We start from the raw sequence: 20,278 nt of genomic DNA, 5'->3' as shown, positions 1-20,278 counted from the left end.
CTCTGTGAGGATTAGAGAGCAGAATGAGATCAAACAAGAGAGAGGATTATAGAGTGCAGGACAAGAGACATGAGATAACTTATCTTTCTTCCCTCATTCATCTCTCTCTCTCTCTCTCTCTCTCTCTCTCTCTCTCTCTCTCTCTCTCTCTCTCTCTCTCTCTCTCTTCTAAAGATTATTTTCTAATATTGTTGCACAGATCAGTAATTGTTCCTGATTTCTCAGATTAACATCCTGTCAACTACACTGAGACACACTGAGATGCATCGAGATACACTGAGACACACTGAGACACATTGAGACACACTGAGACATGCACTGAGACACACTAGACACACGCTGAGATAAACTGAGACACACTGAAACACACTGAGATACACTGAGACACACTGAGATACACTGAGACACACTGAGACATGTGCACTGAGATACACTGAGACACACTGATATACACACTGAGACACCCTGAGATACACTGAGACACACTGAGATACACTGAGACACATTGAGATACACTGAGATACACTGAGACACACTGAGATACACTGAGATACACACTGAGATTCAGTTTCAACCCGTACCTTTGTTTTGACTACTGCTTCCTGAACCTGACGTCACCACCCACACGCACCACAAAGCCATTCGTGACACACACACACACTGACATGCACACACACACACACACACTGACACAAACACACACACACAGACTGACACACATGTTTGTTTTCCTATACTTGTGGGGTCTTCTCATTGACTCTCACTATAATTTTATTTACTATTTCTAACTCCGGTCACACAAACTTCCACACAGGGTGAAAGTCGACAACAAACTAAATACTTTGGCACTTTTTTTTTTTTAAGGCAGATTTAGTTCTTAAAAAGGGGTTTTACAAAGTGGGGACATCCCAACAACTTTGTTATTTCAGGAGTTACTATCTTTGTGGGGACATTTTCTCAAATTTTGTCCCCACATTAATAGTAATACCTGCCCACACTGAGACACTTTTGCAATTCACAAAAATAACAACCTTTTAGTTGTTTAACAAAACACAAAATAATCACATGGGAAAGAAAGATTCAGACACAGGAGTGAATATTGAGAAATAACCGAGAAAACAACAGAGCAAAACAACAGAGCAAAATAACAGAGCGAAAACAGAACAAATATAAATTACACATCCAGATTATACATGTATTTATTTTTCTTGCGCTGTATTATTTGTACGAAAACCTAATAGAAATATCCGAGGCGATTACAAATTTAAAATGACAACTCTGGTGAGATTTTGCCACGTCACCTATTATTAAATAATAGATCATATGTCGTATTAGAAACTGTTATTATTACATTTTAAACACAAATATAATTGCTCATAAAAATAAATCGCTGACAAAATGATAAATTATTTCTGTTTATGTCATAACCCATATACAAAATAATGCATGTATTGTATTTATTTCTCTTTTGTGCTTGTGGGACTTGGGCGACAGAGTGTTAGTGACAAAGTCGAACAGTCAGGACAGGTCCCCTACTGCTTGAAGGTCCGCTAGCTGCTTGAGTGGTTGTGGAGAGTAGGGGACGACATGGAGAGAGGAAACCCCCCCCCCCCAAGTACATGTATTTAGAAAACCTGCAATATAAAGTAGCCAGCGATTACATGTAAACTTTGTAAACTACATAGCCTAAAGTTAACCTATTATTAAATAATATGAAAAACATGTTATTAATATTACAAGGACGTGTTTCCGATGCTTACCACATATACTGTAGCTTTAATAAAGATCCTGACAACATTAAGAGTGAAACAATTTACTAGACACACTTGAAACATCGCAATAACAGTCTGTTCTGAATAAAAGTGCACAGGCAGAAAGTCGACGGCTTAACCTTGTTTAAGCTCTAAGATTCGCGTAGGCATAGAAAGACTCAGAAAGGCAAACGCTAACTGAAGTAACTTACAAAAAATAGATGGTGAGTAAGTAGATTCAAGAAAATGCACAGAGTCCTTTTCTTCAATCAGTTGCCAGGTTTATTGAGATATGCAGGGAGTCTGGTCCCAGGTACAGGACAAACACAACACTCAACATTACAATGTTTGCATGACATTAAATACCCTTCTGTATAGATGGTCCACCTCCCCTTTCTCTGACACTTAACCAATTGCAAAGGTAATTTAATTTATTGTGTGAGTGTTAATGTGTGTGTGTCTGTGTGTGTAGTCTAGTGTGACAACCTCTGAACTCAGTGCATTCTTCACACTCCTGGAGACAAAAGGTCCATACATCTGCCTTTTGTTATCTCCTTGCGACCCCCGTTGATGCCAGTGGGATTATCTCTTTTGATCTCTCTGAAGTCTTTAGAGCCTGTTCCCTTCTAGTCCACAGCATTGTTATCTTGTTAGCTTGCATTCAATGTTGGGCAAGAAGCTTGTAGACACAAGGTCTCTATCAATTGTAAGCAGTACATGCAATTTGAACCAAACAGTCTGCTATTTGCAATATTAGTCTCTTTTCAGAAAAAACCACCAGTATAGCTCTGCCAGTCCACATGCGTAGCAAACTGCTAATCAATTCTCAATCCATGTTTTCCAACACTAACTTATTTCCCAGCTAACTCATTTCCCTTGACAACGGTGTCCTAGAAAATCAGTTGATTGGGAAATAAGTTGCTCAAGCTCTAGAATTTAAAGGAGCGGTTCCATTGTTTCTAATGTCTACAAGCTTAGACTGGGAAATAAGTTGATCGGATATAGTAACAAACAATTCACGGGATGCATGCAAAGGCAGACGGGGAATGGAGTGCTTGTGGGACTTGGGCGACAGAGTGTTAGTGACAAAGTCGAACAGTCAGGACAGGTCCCCTACTGCTTGAAGGTCCGCTAGCTGCTTGAGTGGTTGTGGAGAGTAGGGGACGACATGGAGAGAGGAAACCCCCCCCCCCCCCACTCCTCGGTGGAGGACCCGTCCCGGCAGATTGCCTGGTGGTAGGGAGACCCAGCTACCCCGGGGGGACAGAAAGGTACCCGGACCTGGAAAAGAAAAAAATCTAGCGAGGTCCTGTCTGAAGAACCTCCATCAGGTGTGAGGGCCGGGCAACTGCTGGATGCCCGTGGGACTGGAGGAAAAGGGGAGAGGGTTAGGAGAAAGACGTATAGATTAGAGCTTTGCTGAGGCTAAAGCGCACAAGCTGCAAAAGACCAGGTGTGGCTGGGGGTCCCCTCTGACCTACGAGGAACCTGGGCGGTGAAGCCAGGCCCGGCCAGGGGAGTGAGACTCACCTACCCCCCCCAAAAGATGGACCTCCAGCTCTCCGCAGAACCACACCTGTGGGACAGGAAAGAAACCGCATGCCGCACACATAAACGCGAACTGGAAAACAAAAAGAACATGGAGAGGTTAGTAGGGACAGGCTATGGATTGGAGGCTGTCCGCACTGTGGAGAGGAAACCCTCCCCCCTTGCAGGAGGAAACCTCTGGTGGACTTGGCGGAGAGGGCGCCCCCACTCTGGGCATGCTAATCAAGGATTGTTGGGCAGCTGCAATGTCCGGTGAAGAAGTTCTGATGTAGAGCTCTATGGCAGAAGAAGACCATGTCCCAGGGATTTAATAGTGTGTTGATTAACCCCTGCTCATGCAGCTGAGGTGGCAGCTCCAATCCAGAAGGAATGAGGAGAATAGGACTGAGAAGGAAATCCGGCTCTTGTCAGGAGGAGGGAGAGGTGGGAAGAGAACCAGTGTCTAGAGATAATAGAACCTGAGTGGTCTTAGAACAGAGGATCTGAAGGAAGAAAGCTCTTGGCCGCGAGATACTTGGTTAAAAGCAGAGCTGGGGCAGATGGAGGAGTGAATATTTGACAGCTGGATGAACTGACCTCTATGGAGTTGATCCGCCATGGAGGACCTCAGGAGAAGGATGACGTGACCACCGGGAAGCTGGGATAGGTCAGAGCATCGTAAGCCAAGCGCTGGAAAGCTGGATCGAGAAGGAACAGAGAATTCCGAACTTTGAAGGAAGCCGAAGAAAGCACATAGACACAGCACCACCATGGTGAGGTCATCCAATGGATTGAAGCAGCCGTTCCTGAGTGCAGAGATCAGAAGTTGAAGGACGTCTGAGGATATTGGTAGCTTGGAAGGCACTGCTGTCGGGAGAGCTCTTTCCATGTCGAGGAGAGTCAGGCGGATAGCCGGGACGGACAGGAGCTTTGCTGCAGGGATGGACGAAAGACGGAACTGATGTTGAATGCCAGAGATGTAGGATCTGAGGTTCAAGGAGACTCATAGGTAGGTAATGAATGCGAGGAAATGGTCCAGGTAGAAGATTGAATAAGAGAATTGGTTCTGGGTGCAGAATAGGAGGAATGTTGACCAGGCGGTAGAGAAGGCAGACCAGGTGGAAGGAGCTAAAGCCTCAGACATGACCTGTCGTGCTGTGCGGAGGAGACCGGCGAGAGTAGAGTTCAGATGAACGTCAGGTCCTTGAAGGGGGGGACTGGGTGAGGAAAAGAGTCTGCATTGGGAACCAGGCTTCAGAACTTGAGGTCTATTTTATCACAGGTGAACAAGATAGACTTCCTGGGCCAGAGATGACCCCACAGGGAAGCGGCTACTACAATAGGGTACAGCTCGAGGAGAGGAGAGGACTTTTGTTGGGCAGGTAGGGACTGGATTTCCTGAGGCTAAGTGTCAAAGAACCAATGAGAATCGAAGAGCCCGCCAAGCCCAGATGGGAGGCATCCGTAAACAGAAGGTCAGGAGCAGAGATGGCGTTGTCATAGAATAAGGAGAGCCCATTCCAGTGTTGGAGTAGACTGATCTACATTTTAATATCCTTTCTAGCCTCCCTGAGAATTTGATGGGACTTCCGTACTTGTCCTCTGCCCGGGAGGAGCTGGGGAGGGCCGTAGCATGGATCGGCAAGGAGCCAGATAATCAATGAACCGAGGAGGTGTTCTTGGGCCTAGGGAGGAGCTGAAGCTGCTAGGGATGGCTGACTTTGGGCATAGATGAGTTGAATGCCCGGTGGACGCGTAGACTCTGCATGAGTGGGCACGAAGGCCGCCAAAGATCCAGTTAAACAGGTCTTGATCTGGAGTGGCCCAGTTGACTAGAAGGTTCTCCATGGCTAGAAGTGCGGCTGCCTTAGTGGAAAATCTTTTGTGTTACTCATAGAACATTGTTCCCCGTACCTCACTGCTAGCTCCATGACATGGGACAGATAGTGGTCCAGCTCTTCACGGCAATGGGGAAAGATGGAGCAGAGGATATCATGACAGGCGAAGAAAGCAAGGAAGAATTCACTCGAAGTAAGGCTTTTCAGTAACCATGGGTCACTGGATTTTAGGGTGACCAGAACATCTCCACAACTGACAGCACAGTGGTCTACAATGTCAGAAGTAGACGACAGAGACCAGATTGACATCCTTACCATCAATTATTTGACGCCAGAGTTGAAGTGATATGGCTAGGCGTCGAGAGGTGGTGCTTGGTTGAGAACCAGCAGGTACTGCGGAAGCCAAATTATAATTAGTAACAGGTTCAGGATCCGAAAGAAGCACTGAAGCAGCTGTGGTGCGAACGACGGAGAGAGAATTGCTGGAGCAGGCTTCCAGGGCGTCGACTCGGGAGGTCAGCTCAGCTATGGAGTCAGAGAGTGGTTGGAAGAGGAGCTTATTGTCCTGCAGGAGCACTTGATGGATCGTTTTAGCAACATTGGAGGATGGAGCAGGAGAGAGAGAGAGAGGTGGAGAGGGGGCAGGGTGGAGTCTGAGACGAGTCTGGTGAGGAAGAGAGGAGACAGAGCCAGCTGCCTCATGCTGGGAAAACAGGAACGGAGAAGCCTCGGGAGAAGGAGGCTGAGCAGGAGGAGAGACCGGAAGAGAGACCTTAGGAAAGGCCAACTTGCTTGAAGAAGCACGTAGGCGCTTAGGAGGAGGGAAGCATGCCTCCGCAGATACAGAGCTGCAATAGATGGAAAGAGAGCAGCTCGATCCGCCTCCTTAGGAATTTATATACGTGCATCAAACATGGCCTTAGAAGCTTCAGAAAAGGCCAGTCCTTATAATGGAGAACCTTGGCTCCATGACGCTTGGAGCTAGCTGGAGAGAGGCTCCGCTGGGGAGGGAGAGTAGGAAGAGCATCCGTTAGAGTAGAGAAGTCGAGAGGGGAGTGGACTGAGCTGCCCTGCAGAATTGATCGGGTTGGAAATCAACATCATCCTCAGAAGAAAGATTCAAATTGTGCTCCATGGCAGCAATGCTGGAAAGCTCTAATGACTGAAGAAAACTTTTTATTTTTTTTAAATTAAGTTTCCTTTTTTTTCACTTTAATTGTTCTCTAAAGAATCCCTTCCTTTTTTTAAAGCATGAAATGCAGCAAACAAACACACACAAGTCTGTAGATCGCCTGCACCAACACAAAATGAAAGACAAGAGCAGGAAATAGTGCACAGCTTAAACAGGGAAGAGAGATTGACAGATGGTACAGCCAGAGGGGATCCCCGGCGCTGCACAAACCCCGCCCAGAAATATGCGAGAGCACAGTGCCAGCTATTGGGAGCAGCTGGGAGACAGAGCTGCTGAGTCATCCCTCACCTGGAAGCGAATATTAAAAATGCATCCGCTTCCCCTCCCCCAGCTGAATACGATCCAATTCTGTTTGTGTAGCAAATGATAACTGGCAAAACGTGCTACATATTTAACATTATTTTGCATTTCTGGAGGTGTTCTTGTTTCGGGAAGCACTACTGCATGGACAGGTATGCGAGTAATCTTCCAAAACTTAAAGCATGAGTTTCAGTCATAGAAAAAATTGAGCTCCTGCTGCGATTGCTAACTAGGCCACAGTGCACATCAATCACATGATGTACCTGAAAAATGTTGCTTATACATTATTATTATTATTATTATTATTATTATTATTATTATTATGGTGATGATGATGATGATGATGGTTATGTTCTATTATGCACTTTGTTGTTTAATTTATTTTTACATGCAGCACTTTGTATAATTAGGACAGAAAACAAACAGGAGACTGGTTATCATCATGCATGCATTTCAATACACACTTGGGAAGTAACAGTACACTAATTAGACAAAAACTAAAGAGTTAGTCTTTGCTAAACATGGTAAATACCTGTACTGGCTCAATACAATATAGCTACTGTAAGAGAGAAAGATCACACAGTGTATGCAGGTCTAAACTGCAAGTTACAGCTATACTGATATTAAATGTAACAATCCGACCTTGTCACACTAACATTATGTTTGCAGCGTGTCATTAGAGTATATATATACAGACAGAGGTAGCGCTTACATTGAGGGCCTCTAATTACTGTGTGTTTACAGACAAGCACTGAGTAAATGTGCTTACACATCATTTCAGTGTTATTATGCAGAGTTACAATGTACTTCATGTTGAAATCTTTTTACATGACATAACCCTAGCCCTAACCCTTGTCTGATACGAGATTTGCGCATCAATACATTGTAACTCTACACAGTTATATTGTAATGATGTGTAAGCATACATGTATTTACCAACTACTATGTAAATACAGCAGAACCTCATTAATCAGCACCCCATTCATCGGTGACTTCAATTAAAGGCTGCTCCCTGAAGTTTTATCTCTGAAATACAACACATTATCACCTATGTAGACTTACTGCCTGCGGTGTGCAGACACGCACGCACGCACACGCACCTACACGTACGCACGCACCCACGCACACACACACACACACGCACCCACACACACAACCGTGCAGTGCGCGTGACGCACACGTGTGTGTGTGCGTGCACACGTGCGTGTGTGCGTGTGTGTGTGGCCGTGTGTGTGTGTGTGTGTGTGTGTGGATGTGTGTGTGTGTGACACGCACGTGCGTGGGTGTGCGTGTGCACGCACCGCACACACCCACACACACACACACACACCGTGTACGTGCAGTGCTGCGTGCGTGTGTGCGTGTGTGCGTGTGCGTGTGTGCGTGCGTGTGTGCGTGTGGTGCGTGCGTGACGGTGTGGGTACGTGTGTGGGTGTGTACGTGTGCGTGAGTGGTGTGGTCACACACACGCACACATACACACACACACAAATATTGCATACATCAGCCTGGAACACATCGCGTTTAGTGTCAAATTGACAACAGTCACCGTAATGAAGACAGTGGGAGTGAGAAGAAACCCCCAACAGATGTGGAGTCGACGGCAAGACAGCATCGCTACAAATGTGAGGATTCATTTCTTGGTGTGAACAGCAGAAAGATGCCAACCTCTTCAATGGCAACTTCGCGGAAGGCTTCTGCGTTTGCCATGCAGGGTGCGAGTGAGGCGGGACTGGCGTCCCTCCCATCAGTTGATGCTGCCTTTGCAGTCCTGGTTAAGACACCGACGCTCTCGGGCCTAACTAAAGACCCTGCATGACCTAACAGACAGAGCAGGACCACAGAGTTTCATTTAAAGAAGGGCTATTCAGCGGTTACAGAGGCACTCAGATTGTCCAACGTGGCCAGCCTCCTTTCAGTCTACCAGGTGTCGCTGGTGAAAGATCTTCCAGAGCACCTTTCGGCGTCTCTGAGGGCGGAATTGGCGTTGGTCGCTCAATTCCTCATCAAAGATAGCCCAGCTAAACGCTCGGGCCCAGGGCAGGAGTATTGCGTCCCTAATAGTTGCCAGAAGGCAGCAGGCGAGAGTTCAAGAGCCTGACAAGGCCCCATTATTAGATGCCCCCATCACAGTGGGGCACACATTTGGCCCAGCTGTTGAGGAGATGCTACAGCGCTCTGCTAAAGCCCGGGAGGCATCTCAGCAGATGTCGAAGATGTGGCCGCATAAGCCCTTCCAGCCTAAGAGCCAACAGAAGCATCAGTGGCGTAGAACACCACCACAGCACCTACCGTGGCCGCGGGGTGCTAAGACACCTCCTTCAGCTGCAGCAGCGCGCGGTCAGCCTCCATTTACAGGACCGCAGCGCGGAGGGTGGCGCCCTAAGGGAGGTGGCAGACCATGCCCCCGTGGTCCTGGCCAGCCTTCTCGTAAATGAGCGCAGCCAAAACAGCCCTGAAATCTTCAGGCAGCTGTTAACCCACCCCTACACTGTTCCACAGCTCCAGTTCTGGCAACAATGCACCAACGACATCTGGGTGCGGAAGACTATATCCACCGGGTACACCCTTCAGTTCTGGTTAAAGCCTCCCCCCTTCAGGGGGTTGGTCGTCTGCGGTGAAGGACTCGGTTCAGTCCTCAGCTCTGAATGTGGAAATACAGACATTGCTCAGAAAGCATGCCATTCAACAAGTAGACCCTGCTCTGTTTGACCAGGGGTTCTATTCCAAATACTTCCTAGTGCCCAAGAAGGACAGCGGGTTCCGCCCTATTTTAGATCTGCGAGCACTGAACAAATACCTGTGGGTGTTATTGTTCAGGAAGCTTACGCACAGTCACGTCATCCAGTTTGTCCGACACGGCGACTAGTTCACCACCGTGGACCTGACAGATGCGTACTTTCACGTTCCCATCTGCCCGGGTCACGGAAATATCTGCGCTTCGCATTTCAGAGCAGGGCGTATGAGTTTTGTATCCTCTCATTCGGCCTGTCCCTAGCTCCTCGAACCTTTTCGAAGTGTATGGACTCTATTCTAGCTTCTTTGTGGGCTCAAAGCGTCCGACTGTTGAACTATCTAGACGACTGGCTCGTCTGCGCGCAGTCGAAAGAGCAGTTGGCACAGCACACAGTGATGGTTACAGACCATCTTCAGAGGCTAGGTCTGAAGATCAATTCAGAAAAGAGTCGCCTCGTGCCAAGCCAATAGACTGAGTTTTTGGGTCTGCATCTGGACTCAGTGTCCATGGAAGCGACCCTGTCGACACAAAGAGTTGCCTCCCTGGAGTGGTGTCTCTCCCTATTCAGGTTGAGAGAAACAGTCAGCATGTAGCTGTGCCAGCGCATGCTGGGGTTGATGGCTGCAGCCTCACAAGCCCTTCCCTTGGGCTTATTACACCAGAGACCTCTACAGGCCTGGTTCAATGCCTTTGCGTTGCATCCGCGGAGAGACAAACACCGCAGGTTGACAGTATCCCGAACCTGCTGGGAAGCTCTACGCTGGTGGAAAGTTCAGTCAAACATCTGCCAGGGCATGTGCTTGGGTCCCATCTTCCGGAGGGAGGTGGTTACGACTGACGCTTCCAACCAAGGTTGGGGAGCAGTCTGGAATGGCTCAGGGACCCGCAGAGTGTGGTCAGGACACTAGAAGTCAGCCCACATCAACGCTCTGGAGCTCAGAGCAGTGGACCTTGCCCTTCGACACTTCTTGCCAGTACTTCTAGGCAAACACGTGTTGGTGTGGTCAGACAACACCACGGTTGTGGCGTATATCAACCGCCAGGGCGGTCTACGGTCCCCTCGCCTTCATCGGATGATAGCACGCCTGTTGCTATGGGCACAGCCGCGTTTGACCTCTCTGCGCGCAGTTCACCTACCGAGTCAATTATGCAGCGGATCTCCTATCCAGAGGAGGCCCTCTTGCAGGGGAATGGCATCTCCATCCCCAGGTGGTAGAACGTGTCTGGGAATGGTTCGGCATAGCTCAAGTAGATCTCTTCGCTTCGTGAGAGATCACGCATTGCCCCCTATGGTTCTCGGTGAGGGACCTTGACAGCCCCCTAGGAGTCGATGGACTGGCTCACGAATGCCCGCCAGGGCTCCTATATGCATTTCCACCGATCCCGATGCTCCTCGCCTTCTTAGAGAAGGTCAGGGTAGAGCAGGCGACAGTGATCCTGGTCGCTTCCCGGTGGCCTCGGAGGATATGGTTTCCGAGCTTGGTGCAGTTGCTACATGGTCAGCCATGGGAGATTCCCCTGCTAGCAGACCTACCATCCCAGGCTGAAAGACGGCTTTGGCACCCGAACCTCAAGCTCATGCAACTATGGGCTTGGACCCTGAAAGGGAGCGCCTGTCAGCCTTAGGGCTTTTGACGGTGGTGATTTCTACCATTCAGAGTGCTAGAGCTCCTTCTACTAGGTCGCAGTATACGTACAAGTGGCAGTTGTTCCAGGATTGGTGTCTGGCGAGGGGCCATGACCCAATATCTTGCCCTATGGCAGTGATATTACAGTTTCTACAGAAACTGTTAGATGAAGGGAAATCTCCCTCTACACTTAAAGTGTATTTAGCCGCAGTATCAGCTTGCCATGTTCGCATTGACGGGTTATCACCAGGTTGCCATTTTTTGGCATCGCAGTTCCTTAAGGGCGCAAAACATTTGTGACCTCCGAGAACGACCAGTCTACTGTCATGGAGCCTTGACGTGGTGCTAGAAGCCCTGACCAAGGCACTGTTCGAGCCTCTCCACACTGTGGATATGAAGCTCATGTCTATGAAAACCGCATTTTTGCTGTCGGTAGTGTCAGCCAAACGCGTCAGCGAGTTACATGCACTGTCAGTGCATCCATCATGTATTCGCTTCGCAGGAGACGGTTCTAAGGTCTCCATGCGCCCAAATCCAGCCTTTTTACCAAAGGTCATATCTCCGTTCCACATGAACCAGCCAGTCGAGTTGATGGCGTTCCATCCTCCTTCTTTTTCTTCCCCAGAGGAAGAACAGTTACACATGCTCTGCCCTGTGCGGGCATTGAGGTGTTATATTGACCGTACAACGACTGGTTGTAAGACCTTGGGTCAGCTGTTGTCTAAACAATGCCTTTCCCATTGGATAGTGGATGCTATTAAATTAGCTTATGAGTCTGCAGGCCTTCCGCCACCAGGGCAGTTGAAGGCGCATTCCACTAGGGGTATGGCAACGTCCTGGGCCCTCTTTAGAGGGGTGCCAGTGTCTGATATTTGCACGGCAGCCAGTTGGGCTACACCGCATACTTTTATGAGGTTTTACAGATTAAATGTACTGGATTCCTCTGCTCCATTATTTGGAGCATCTGTACTACACTCTATGGCACCTCAGGATGCCAATATAGTGTTTACTACCCCACCTTAGGACAGGTGTCATTACGAGCATAGACGCTGAGGTACAGCTCCGCATATGCCTAGATGTTGTGTTATGACGTAAGTCTGTCCTACTGCCGAGAATCCTCCCTCGCGATGGCTTGGGTACACTGTTCCCATACCTTGATGGTTATTTTCGAATTGAAAGGGAACGATAGGTTGCGGATCAACCCCGGTTCCCTGAAAGAGAAAATAACCATCAAGCCGCGAGGTCGCTCCGGAAGCCTTCACGGCCTGAAGGCGAAAGAGGAAGAGAGTCTCTGCGCGCTGCGTATAGTAAGCTCCCAGGGGGGTGGGCTTACAATCCTACTGCCTGACGCCAATATCCCATACCTTGATGGTTATTTTCTCTTTCAGGGAACCGGGGTTGCATCCGCAACCTATCGTTCTCCTGAGGCAGTTACTTCATGAAACTCAGCAAACGTTGCCTCACTGAAACACAAGACTACAGTGGACTTTCTCAAGGTTCAAAAGAATCACTTGCAGCAGTGAATTGTTTAAAAGGCTGTTACAGAACAACACTTCTGGAGGCGTGGATTTTGCTGAAATGTAAGAAAAGTATAAATTACACAACCTGCGTGTTTATTTAGTTTTAAAGTAAAAGAAAATGAATAGAATTGTGTTTTTTGCTTGAAATCCCACAAAACTAGTAACACTTAGTTACCATATTTGAAAAATTAATACGTGGAATAGGTCAGCGATAATAACTTGTGATATTTCAACAACTTAGTTTACAGGAACACTGAGAGCTCATTTCTGTCATAAAATGTAGCTCTGTAATAATAATAATAATAATAATAAATAATAATAATAATAATAATAATATTCTTTATTTTTATATAGCACCTTTTAATGGAGCACCATCACAAAGCACTTTACAAGATATGAGACTTGGGTGTGTGAGCTACACGTCAGCTGCAGAGTCACTTAAGTATTATGATTATTATTGTTATTTTATTTTTTTGTAACAGAAAAAGCTAGGGAAACGGGGTTGGAGGAATGTCACATTTTGAAAAGATTTTACTAGGAGTATCACTGTCAAAGTAAACTCATTTTAAAACATTATTTGTAATATATTGTATTGCATACATCTCCAGTAAATGCTAATTTGGTTCACAGTACTAGTTTCTGAATGTTATTCATGCATTCTAGTCACACGCAATGACACCTCATTTATCCGTGGACCTGTGTCCCCCGAAGCACGCAGATAAACAGAGTTTCACTGTGGACAGACACTTAAAGGAAAGTGTTATCAATAGAGTTACACAATAAAAGGTGAAGCTATCTTCTCTCCCCGATTCTAGCTGACGGGATAACCTCCTCACACGGCACACACACACCGGGGACTGTCGACAGAAACACACCTTACAGCACAAGCTTTCCTGTAGAAGAGGAGCGCTACTGACGAGACCAGCCGGAGTGTTTCACCTGCTGTCTCAGAGTCACCTTTTAAAACGTGATCTGTGGAGTTGAATTATAAAGATCTATCTCGGCTGCGTTCATCTAGTCTTGTACCTGAATGAAGCTCCTTTCTGTAGATGACAAATGTCTCCACACATGTGTCTTCAAGGGAGCGATGGTGTCCATTTTGTTCTGAAAAAGTTGGACCTTCATTTCCCCCAAGGTGTTCATCAGCCTTTTGTTTTGGCCACTTTTCCAATTTTCGAATGCATCTCTAAAAGTCCCAAATTTTCTTTTGTACATTAACTCTCTCCTCTCTCCTCTCCCCTCCCATCCTCTCTCAGCAGAACTCATCCCTCCTCCATCCTCTCATCCCTCCTCTCCTCTCTCCTCTTTCCTCCTCTCCTCTCCCATCCTCTCTCAGAACCCATCCCTCCTCTCCTCCTTACTCTCATCCCTCCTCTCCTCCTTTCTCTCATCCCTCCTCTCCTCCTCTATCTCTCTCTCTCTCTCACACTCTTCACACTCCAGGTCCATAAACACAGGGGGCGGGTCTATGCAAGGCCCCATCCACTCTATGACGCGTTGCTGGGAGGTGTGGCCTGCTCCGTGGTCATCGTGGTCACCTCTGTCACCGAGCTCCAGGAGAGTGCTGATTGAGAAGAGCCGGTCGTGCCCCGCCCCCAGCATGACATCATCATAGGAGAGGGCTTGGCTTCCCCTCCCCTCGTGCAAATGCAGCCTCTGCCTGCATTGCAGTTCCAGACGGGTTTTGGTGTAGGAGTTGAGAGTGAGGCAAGCAGCGGCCATACAGCAACTGAATGAGAGCCAGGCCAGACTGGAGAGAGAGAGGGCAAAGGGAAGAGGAGAGGGGAGAGGAGTGAGGAGAGAAGAGTGATGGATGAGAGAGTGAGGAGAGGAGAGGAGAGGAGAGGAGAGGAGAGAGGGGAGAGGAGAGGAGAGAGGAGAGAGGAGAGAGGAGAGGAGAGAGAGAAGTGAGGAGAGAGGGGAGAGGAGTGAGGAGAGGAGAGGAGAGAGGAGAGAGGGGAGAGGAGGGAGGAGAGAGGAGAGAGGAGAGAGGAGAGAGGAGAGAGGAGAGGAGAGAGAGGAGTGAGGAGAGAGGAGAGAGGAGAGGAGAGAGGAGAGAGAGGAGTGAGGAGAGAGGAGAGGAGAAAGGAGTAAGGAGAGAGGGGAGAGGAGTGAGAGGAGTAAGGGGAGAAACTCTTATAACAGCAGCGAGACACTATGAGGGTTACAGGATCAGGGTTATAACAGCAGTGAGACACTATGAGGGTTACAGGATCAGGGTTATAACAACAGTGAGACACTATGAGGGTTACAGGATCAGGGTTATAACAGCAGTGAGACACTATGAGGGTTACAGGATCAGGGTTATAACAGCAGTGAGACACTATGAGGGTTACAGGATCAGGGTTATAACAGCAGTGAGACACTATGAAGGTTACAGGATCAGGGTTATAACAGCAATGAGAAGCTCTGCTTACGTGAAGGACCAACCGTAGTCCCAGCTCTGTGGACGCCAGTCTTTGGGTCCAAGACTCACCGTCATCTGAAACACTGTCATGTACATCATGTGAGCCACCATCCCCAGCAGCCCTAAAGGGCAGAGAGGAGAGGAGACAGGTGTCAAGGGGTTTGTCGTCTTGTGCAGTGGTGTGTTGTGTAGTTGTGTGGTGTACAGTATTGTATTATTATACTGTACAGTATTGTATTGTATTATTATAGTGTACAGTATTATGTGGTGTTGTATTACAGTGTACAGTATTGCATTGTATTAAGTGTACAGTAGTGTGTAAGTATTGTCTTGTATTAAGTGTACAATATTGTATTATTATAGTGTACAGTATTGTATTGTATTATTATACTGTACAGTATTGTGTACAGTATTGTATTATTATAAAGTACAGTATTGGATTTACGTAGCATTCCACCCCTCGGGTGTGCATTCCATTCTCATATCACACACGACCCCATGCATTATTCTCTATGTAGTGTACTGTACAGTACTGTAGTGCAGTGCAGTGCAGTGCAGTGCAGTCCAGTATAGTGTAGTGTAGCGCAGTACAGTGTAGTGTAGTGCAGTGCAGCGCAGTGTAGTGCAGTGTAGTCTGCTGTAGTGCAGTGTAGTGCAGCACAGTGCAGTGTAGTGTACTGTAGTGTAGTGCAGTGTAATGTAGTGCAGTGCAGTGTAGTGCAGTGCAGTGTAGAGTACATAAGAACATAAGAAAGTTTACAAACGAGAGGAGGCCATTCGGCCCATCTTGCTCGTTTGGTTGTTAGTAGCTTATTGATCCCAAAATCTCATCAAGCAGCTTCTTGAAGGATCCCAGGGTGTCAGCTTCAACAACATTACTGGGGAGTTGATTCCAGACCCTCACAATTCTCTGTGTAAAAAAGTGTCTCCTATTTTCTGTTCTGAATGCCCCTTTTTCTAAACTCCATTTGTGACCCCTGGTCCTTGTTTCTTTTTTCAGGCTGAAAAAGTCCCTTGGGTCGACACTGTCAATACCTTTTAGAATTTTGAATGCTTGAATTAGGTCGCCACGTAGTCTTCTTTGTTCAAGACTGAACAGATTCAATTCTTTTAGCCTGTCTGCATATGACATGCCTTTTAAGCCCGGAATAATTCTGGTCACTCTTCTTTGCACTCTTTCTAGAGCAGCAATATCTTTTTTATAGCGAGGTGACCAGAACTGCACACAATATTCAAGATGAGGTCTTACAAGTGCATTGTACAGTTTTAACATTACTTCCCTTGATTTAAATTCACTGTAGTGTAATGCACTGTAGTTCAGTGCAGTGTAGTGTAATGTACTGTAGTGCAGTGCAGTGTAGTGTAGTGTAATGTACTGTAGTACAGTGCAGTGTAGTGTAGTGTAGTGCAGTGTAGTGTAGTCCAGCGTAGTGTACTGTACTGTACGTAGTGTAGTGCACTGTACAGTACTGTAGTGTAGTTTAGTGTAGTGTACTGCATTATACTGTAGTGTAGTCCAGTGTAATGTAGTGTACTTTAATGTAATGTAGTGCAGTGTGGTGTAGTGTAGTGCGGTGTAGTCTAGTGTAGTGCAATGTAGTGTAATGGAGTGTATTGTAGTGCAGTGTAGTGTAATGTACTGTATTGTATTGTGTTGGGTTGGGTTGGGTTGGGTTGTGTTATATTCCACAGTGCTTTCTCTCTGTTCACCTGACAGCACAGTGAAGATGGCAGCGAAGGCGTTGATCTTGAGTCTCCTCATCTGATTCCCGGAGCAGAGAACCTCCAAACTCATGAGGAGGAAACCAACCGATAGGAGAGAGATATACAGGAACTCTGAGATTACAGAGAGCCACAGGACTCCTAGAGAGAGGAGAGAGGAACTCAGAGATTACAGAGAGCCACAGGACTCCTAGAGAGAGGAGAGAGGAACTCAGAGATTACAGAGAGACACAGGATCCTAGAAAGAGGAGAGAGGAACTCAGAGATTACAGAGAGACACAGGACCCCTAGAGAGAGAGGAGAGAGGAACTCAGAGATTACAGAGAGACACAGGACCCCTAGAAAGAGAGGAGAGAGGAACTCAGAGATTACAGAGAGACACAGGACCCCTAGAGAGAGAGGAGAGAGGAACTCAGAGATTACAGAGAGACGCAGGACCCCTAGAGAGAGAGGAGAGAGGAACTCAGAGATTACAGATGCAGGACACCTAGAGACAGGAGAGAGGAACTCAGAGATTACAGAAAGCCACAGGACCTCTAGAGAGAGGAGAGAGGAACTCAGAGATTACAGAGAGCCACAGGACACCTAGAGAGAGAGGAGAGAGGAACTCAGAGATTACAGAGAGCCACAGGACCCCTAGAGAGAGAAGAGAGAGGAATTCAGAGATTACAGAAAGCCACAGGACCCCTAGAGAGAGAAGAGAGAGGAATTCAGAGATTACAGAAAGCCACAGGACCTCTAGAGAGAGGAGAGAGGAACTCAGAGATAACAGAGAGCCACAGGACCTCTAGAGAGAGGAGAGAGGAATTCAGAGATTACAGATGCAGGACACCTAGAGACAGGAGAGAGGAGAGAGGAGGGGAGGGAGATGGTTTAAATGTATCTTACCCTGCTCTGAGGCCGGAGTGAGATCAATGAAACTGCGACACTTCTCACCTGAAACACAAACAAACACCAGAGAGGAGATTCAGCACAGAGATACACTGAGACACACACACTGAGATTCAACACACCCACAAACACCAGAGAGGAGATTCAGCACAGAGACACACTGAGATTCAACACACCCACACTCACACTCACACACTGAGATTCAACACACCCACACTCACACACACTCACACTGACATACACACACACACACACGCGCGCTTAAATATACACATATATACACCGACAGACACACTGAGACGCACACACACACCTTTACTGTCTGCCCTCTCTCTCACCATCGTAATGTCTCTCACAGGAATGCCAAAAGCCGGTGTGGAAGTATCGGAAGGTGTATTTGTCCTCTCCTGACTCCCAGATGTACTGCACTGCGTTGTTGAGCTGCTGCACCTCTCTCAGTTGGAGCTGCTCCTGCCGGCGCTGGGACTCTGTGTGGTTCAAATCCTTCTCTCCACCCACCTCCCTCTCCTTCTCCACCTTCCTCTCCTTTTCCACCTTCCTCTCCTTCTCCACCTTCCTCTCCCACTTTCTGGCGCTGTCGCTGCCTGTTGGTATCGGGGATGCTGTTGAGGATTAGATACAGCAATCACGGCTTATAGGGATCAAATACAGCTAGCACTGCTTATAACAATTACTGTTTACAGCCTTGTTTATATAGCCGCTGCCTGTAACAATCATTGTTTATAACAATAATTATAGCAATTACCTTTTAACATGTTATAGCTGAATAATAACACTATGTAACACAATTTTTGTTCCTGGGTAGTAAGTGTTATTTCCTAATTGCTTATGCCTCAAGAGTATAGAAAATGGCTATTATTCCCCACACACTTTGCTTTTGTGACCAGGACAGTGATATTTCAAAATATCACTATTTCCAATGGGAAAACGGGCAAATGTGTGTCTTTTCATTCACATAAAGTCAGAAAAAAACAACATATGAATCCAAATTAACATGTATTTATACTAAAGTAATACAAAGATGACTACAAAAGATTTAGAAGCGAGTAGTTTTTCAAGATTTACGATTATACTGTATTTACAACTTGAAGAACTACTCACTTCTAAATCTTTTTTTTTGTTACACAGTGTAATCACTGCTTGAAAGAATCACACTTTATGTAATCACAGTTTACAGCGATCAGTGCTTATTGTCATCAGATATATCGATCACTGCTTATATGAATCACTGTTTATAACAATCAATCTTTTAGGAATTATGGGAATTTTACGGTAATCAGACACAACAATCACTACTTAAAGCAATCACTTCTTACAACAATCCATTTTATATCTGAACACTGCTTAAAACAATCACTGCTTACAACAATCACTGCTAAAACAATCCCTTCTACAATCATTGCTTACAGGAGCTGCTGCTCTGCCCTTTGGTGGTCTGTGTGGTGGAGGGCTGGCTTTTAGTGGCTCCACAATTCTTTGTCTTGATGGGGGAGAGGCAGGGTGGCTTCACCACCTTGTGCTGCCCCTCACACCAGTAACTGGAAGAGAAGGCCAGGATGGAGCAGGCCAGGGCGAGCGAGGTGAGCAAGAGAGAAAGCAGCGAGCGCGAGCCGGTCAGCATGGCACCAGTGGAGGGGGCGGGGCTGTGTGTGTGTCTGTCTGTCTGTCTGTCTTTGCCTTTGTCTCGCTGTATAAACATCTAGTTGTCTGTCTGTCTGTCTGTCTTTCCCTCTCTCATCTCCCTCTCTCTCTCTCTCCAGGTTAAGGAAAGGAAATGTTTTCTCTATCCTGTTTTCCCCCTTCCAACACTTTGCTCTCTCTCTCCCTCTCCCTGTCTCTCTGTACCACTCGCTCAGTCTGTCTTACACAAATTCAATTCAAACTGTCATCATTATCGACATAACAAGACACAGCATCTCTCTTTCCCTCTTTTTCCCTTCCCTAATCTCTCTCCTCCACTGTGCGTCTATCTCTCTCCCCCTCTTTGTTTCGTTTCCTTTCAGTCTGGGAGTCAGTCTTCTGGTTTGAACCTGAAAACAAATTAAACAAAAGACAGCAATGTAAAGTGATGAAAGAGGGGAGATGAGAGAGGAAAGAGAAGAGGGGACATGAGAGAGGAGATGAGAGAGGAGAGAGGAGAGATGAGAGAAGAAAGAGGAGAGATGAGAGAGCAGAAAGAGAAGAGATGAGAGAGAGGAGAGGAGAGATGAGAGAGGAGAGAAGAGAGCAGAAAGAGGAGATGAGAGAAATGAGATGAGAGATGAGAAAGGAGAGGAGATGAGAGAGGAGAGAGGAGAGGAGAGATGAGAGAGCAGAAAGAGGAGAGATGAGAGAGAGGAGAAGAGAGATGAGAGAGGAGAGACGAGAGCAGAAAGAGGAGATGAGAGAAATGCGGAAAGAGGAGATGAGAGATGAAAAAGGAGAGGAGATGAGAGAAGAAGAGAGATGAGAGATGAGAGATGAGAGAGGAGAGGAGAGGAGAGGAGAGGAGAGGAGAGGAGAGATGAGTGATGAGAGATGAGAGAAGAGGGGAGAGAAGATAGAGGAGAGGAGAGAGAGCAGAGAGGAGAGAGAGAGGAGAGGAGAGAGAGAGAGGAGATGAGAGAGAGGAGAGAGGAGAGAGGAGAGAAGAGATGAGAGATGAGAGAGAAGAGGAGAGGAGAGGAGAGGAGAGAGAGCAGAAAGAGGAGAAACTAGAGATGAGAGGAGAAAGGAGAGGAGAGAGCAGAAAGAGGAGAACATAA

The 20,278-nt window shown here is 46.9% G+C and overlaps 1 protein-coding gene across 1 annotated transcript; it reads right to left on the bottom strand.

The window, feature by feature from the left end:
- Window positions 1-3,078: 3,078 nt before the first annotated feature.
- Window positions 3,079-19,155, bottom strand: si:ch211-149k23.9. Its single transcript, XM_041231973.1, has 9 exons — window positions 18,942-19,155; window positions 17,852-18,136; window positions 17,511-17,558; window positions 16,611-16,763; window positions 14,911-15,022; window positions 13,893-14,243; window positions 3,814-4,264; window positions 3,233-3,327; window positions 3,079-3,118 (listed from the first exon to the last, which is right to left on the bottom strand). The coding sequence occupies exons 1-9, from the start codon at window positions 19,153-19,155 to the stop codon at window positions 3,079-3,081; spliced, it is 1,749 nt and encodes a 582-aa protein (XP_041087907.1).
- Window positions 19,156-20,278: the final 1,123 nt, after the last annotated feature.

This window comes from Polyodon spathula, chromosome 29, assembly GCF_017654505.1.
Source record: "Polyodon spathula isolate WHYD16114869_AA chromosome 29, ASM1765450v1, whole genome shotgun sequence".
Classification (NCBI taxonomy): domain Eukaryota; kingdom Metazoa; phylum Chordata; class Actinopteri; order Acipenseriformes; family Polyodontidae; genus Polyodon; species Polyodon spathula.
Note: the sequence above shows the minus strand (reverse complement) of the source record. Positions and strands in the feature narration are given on the sequence as shown.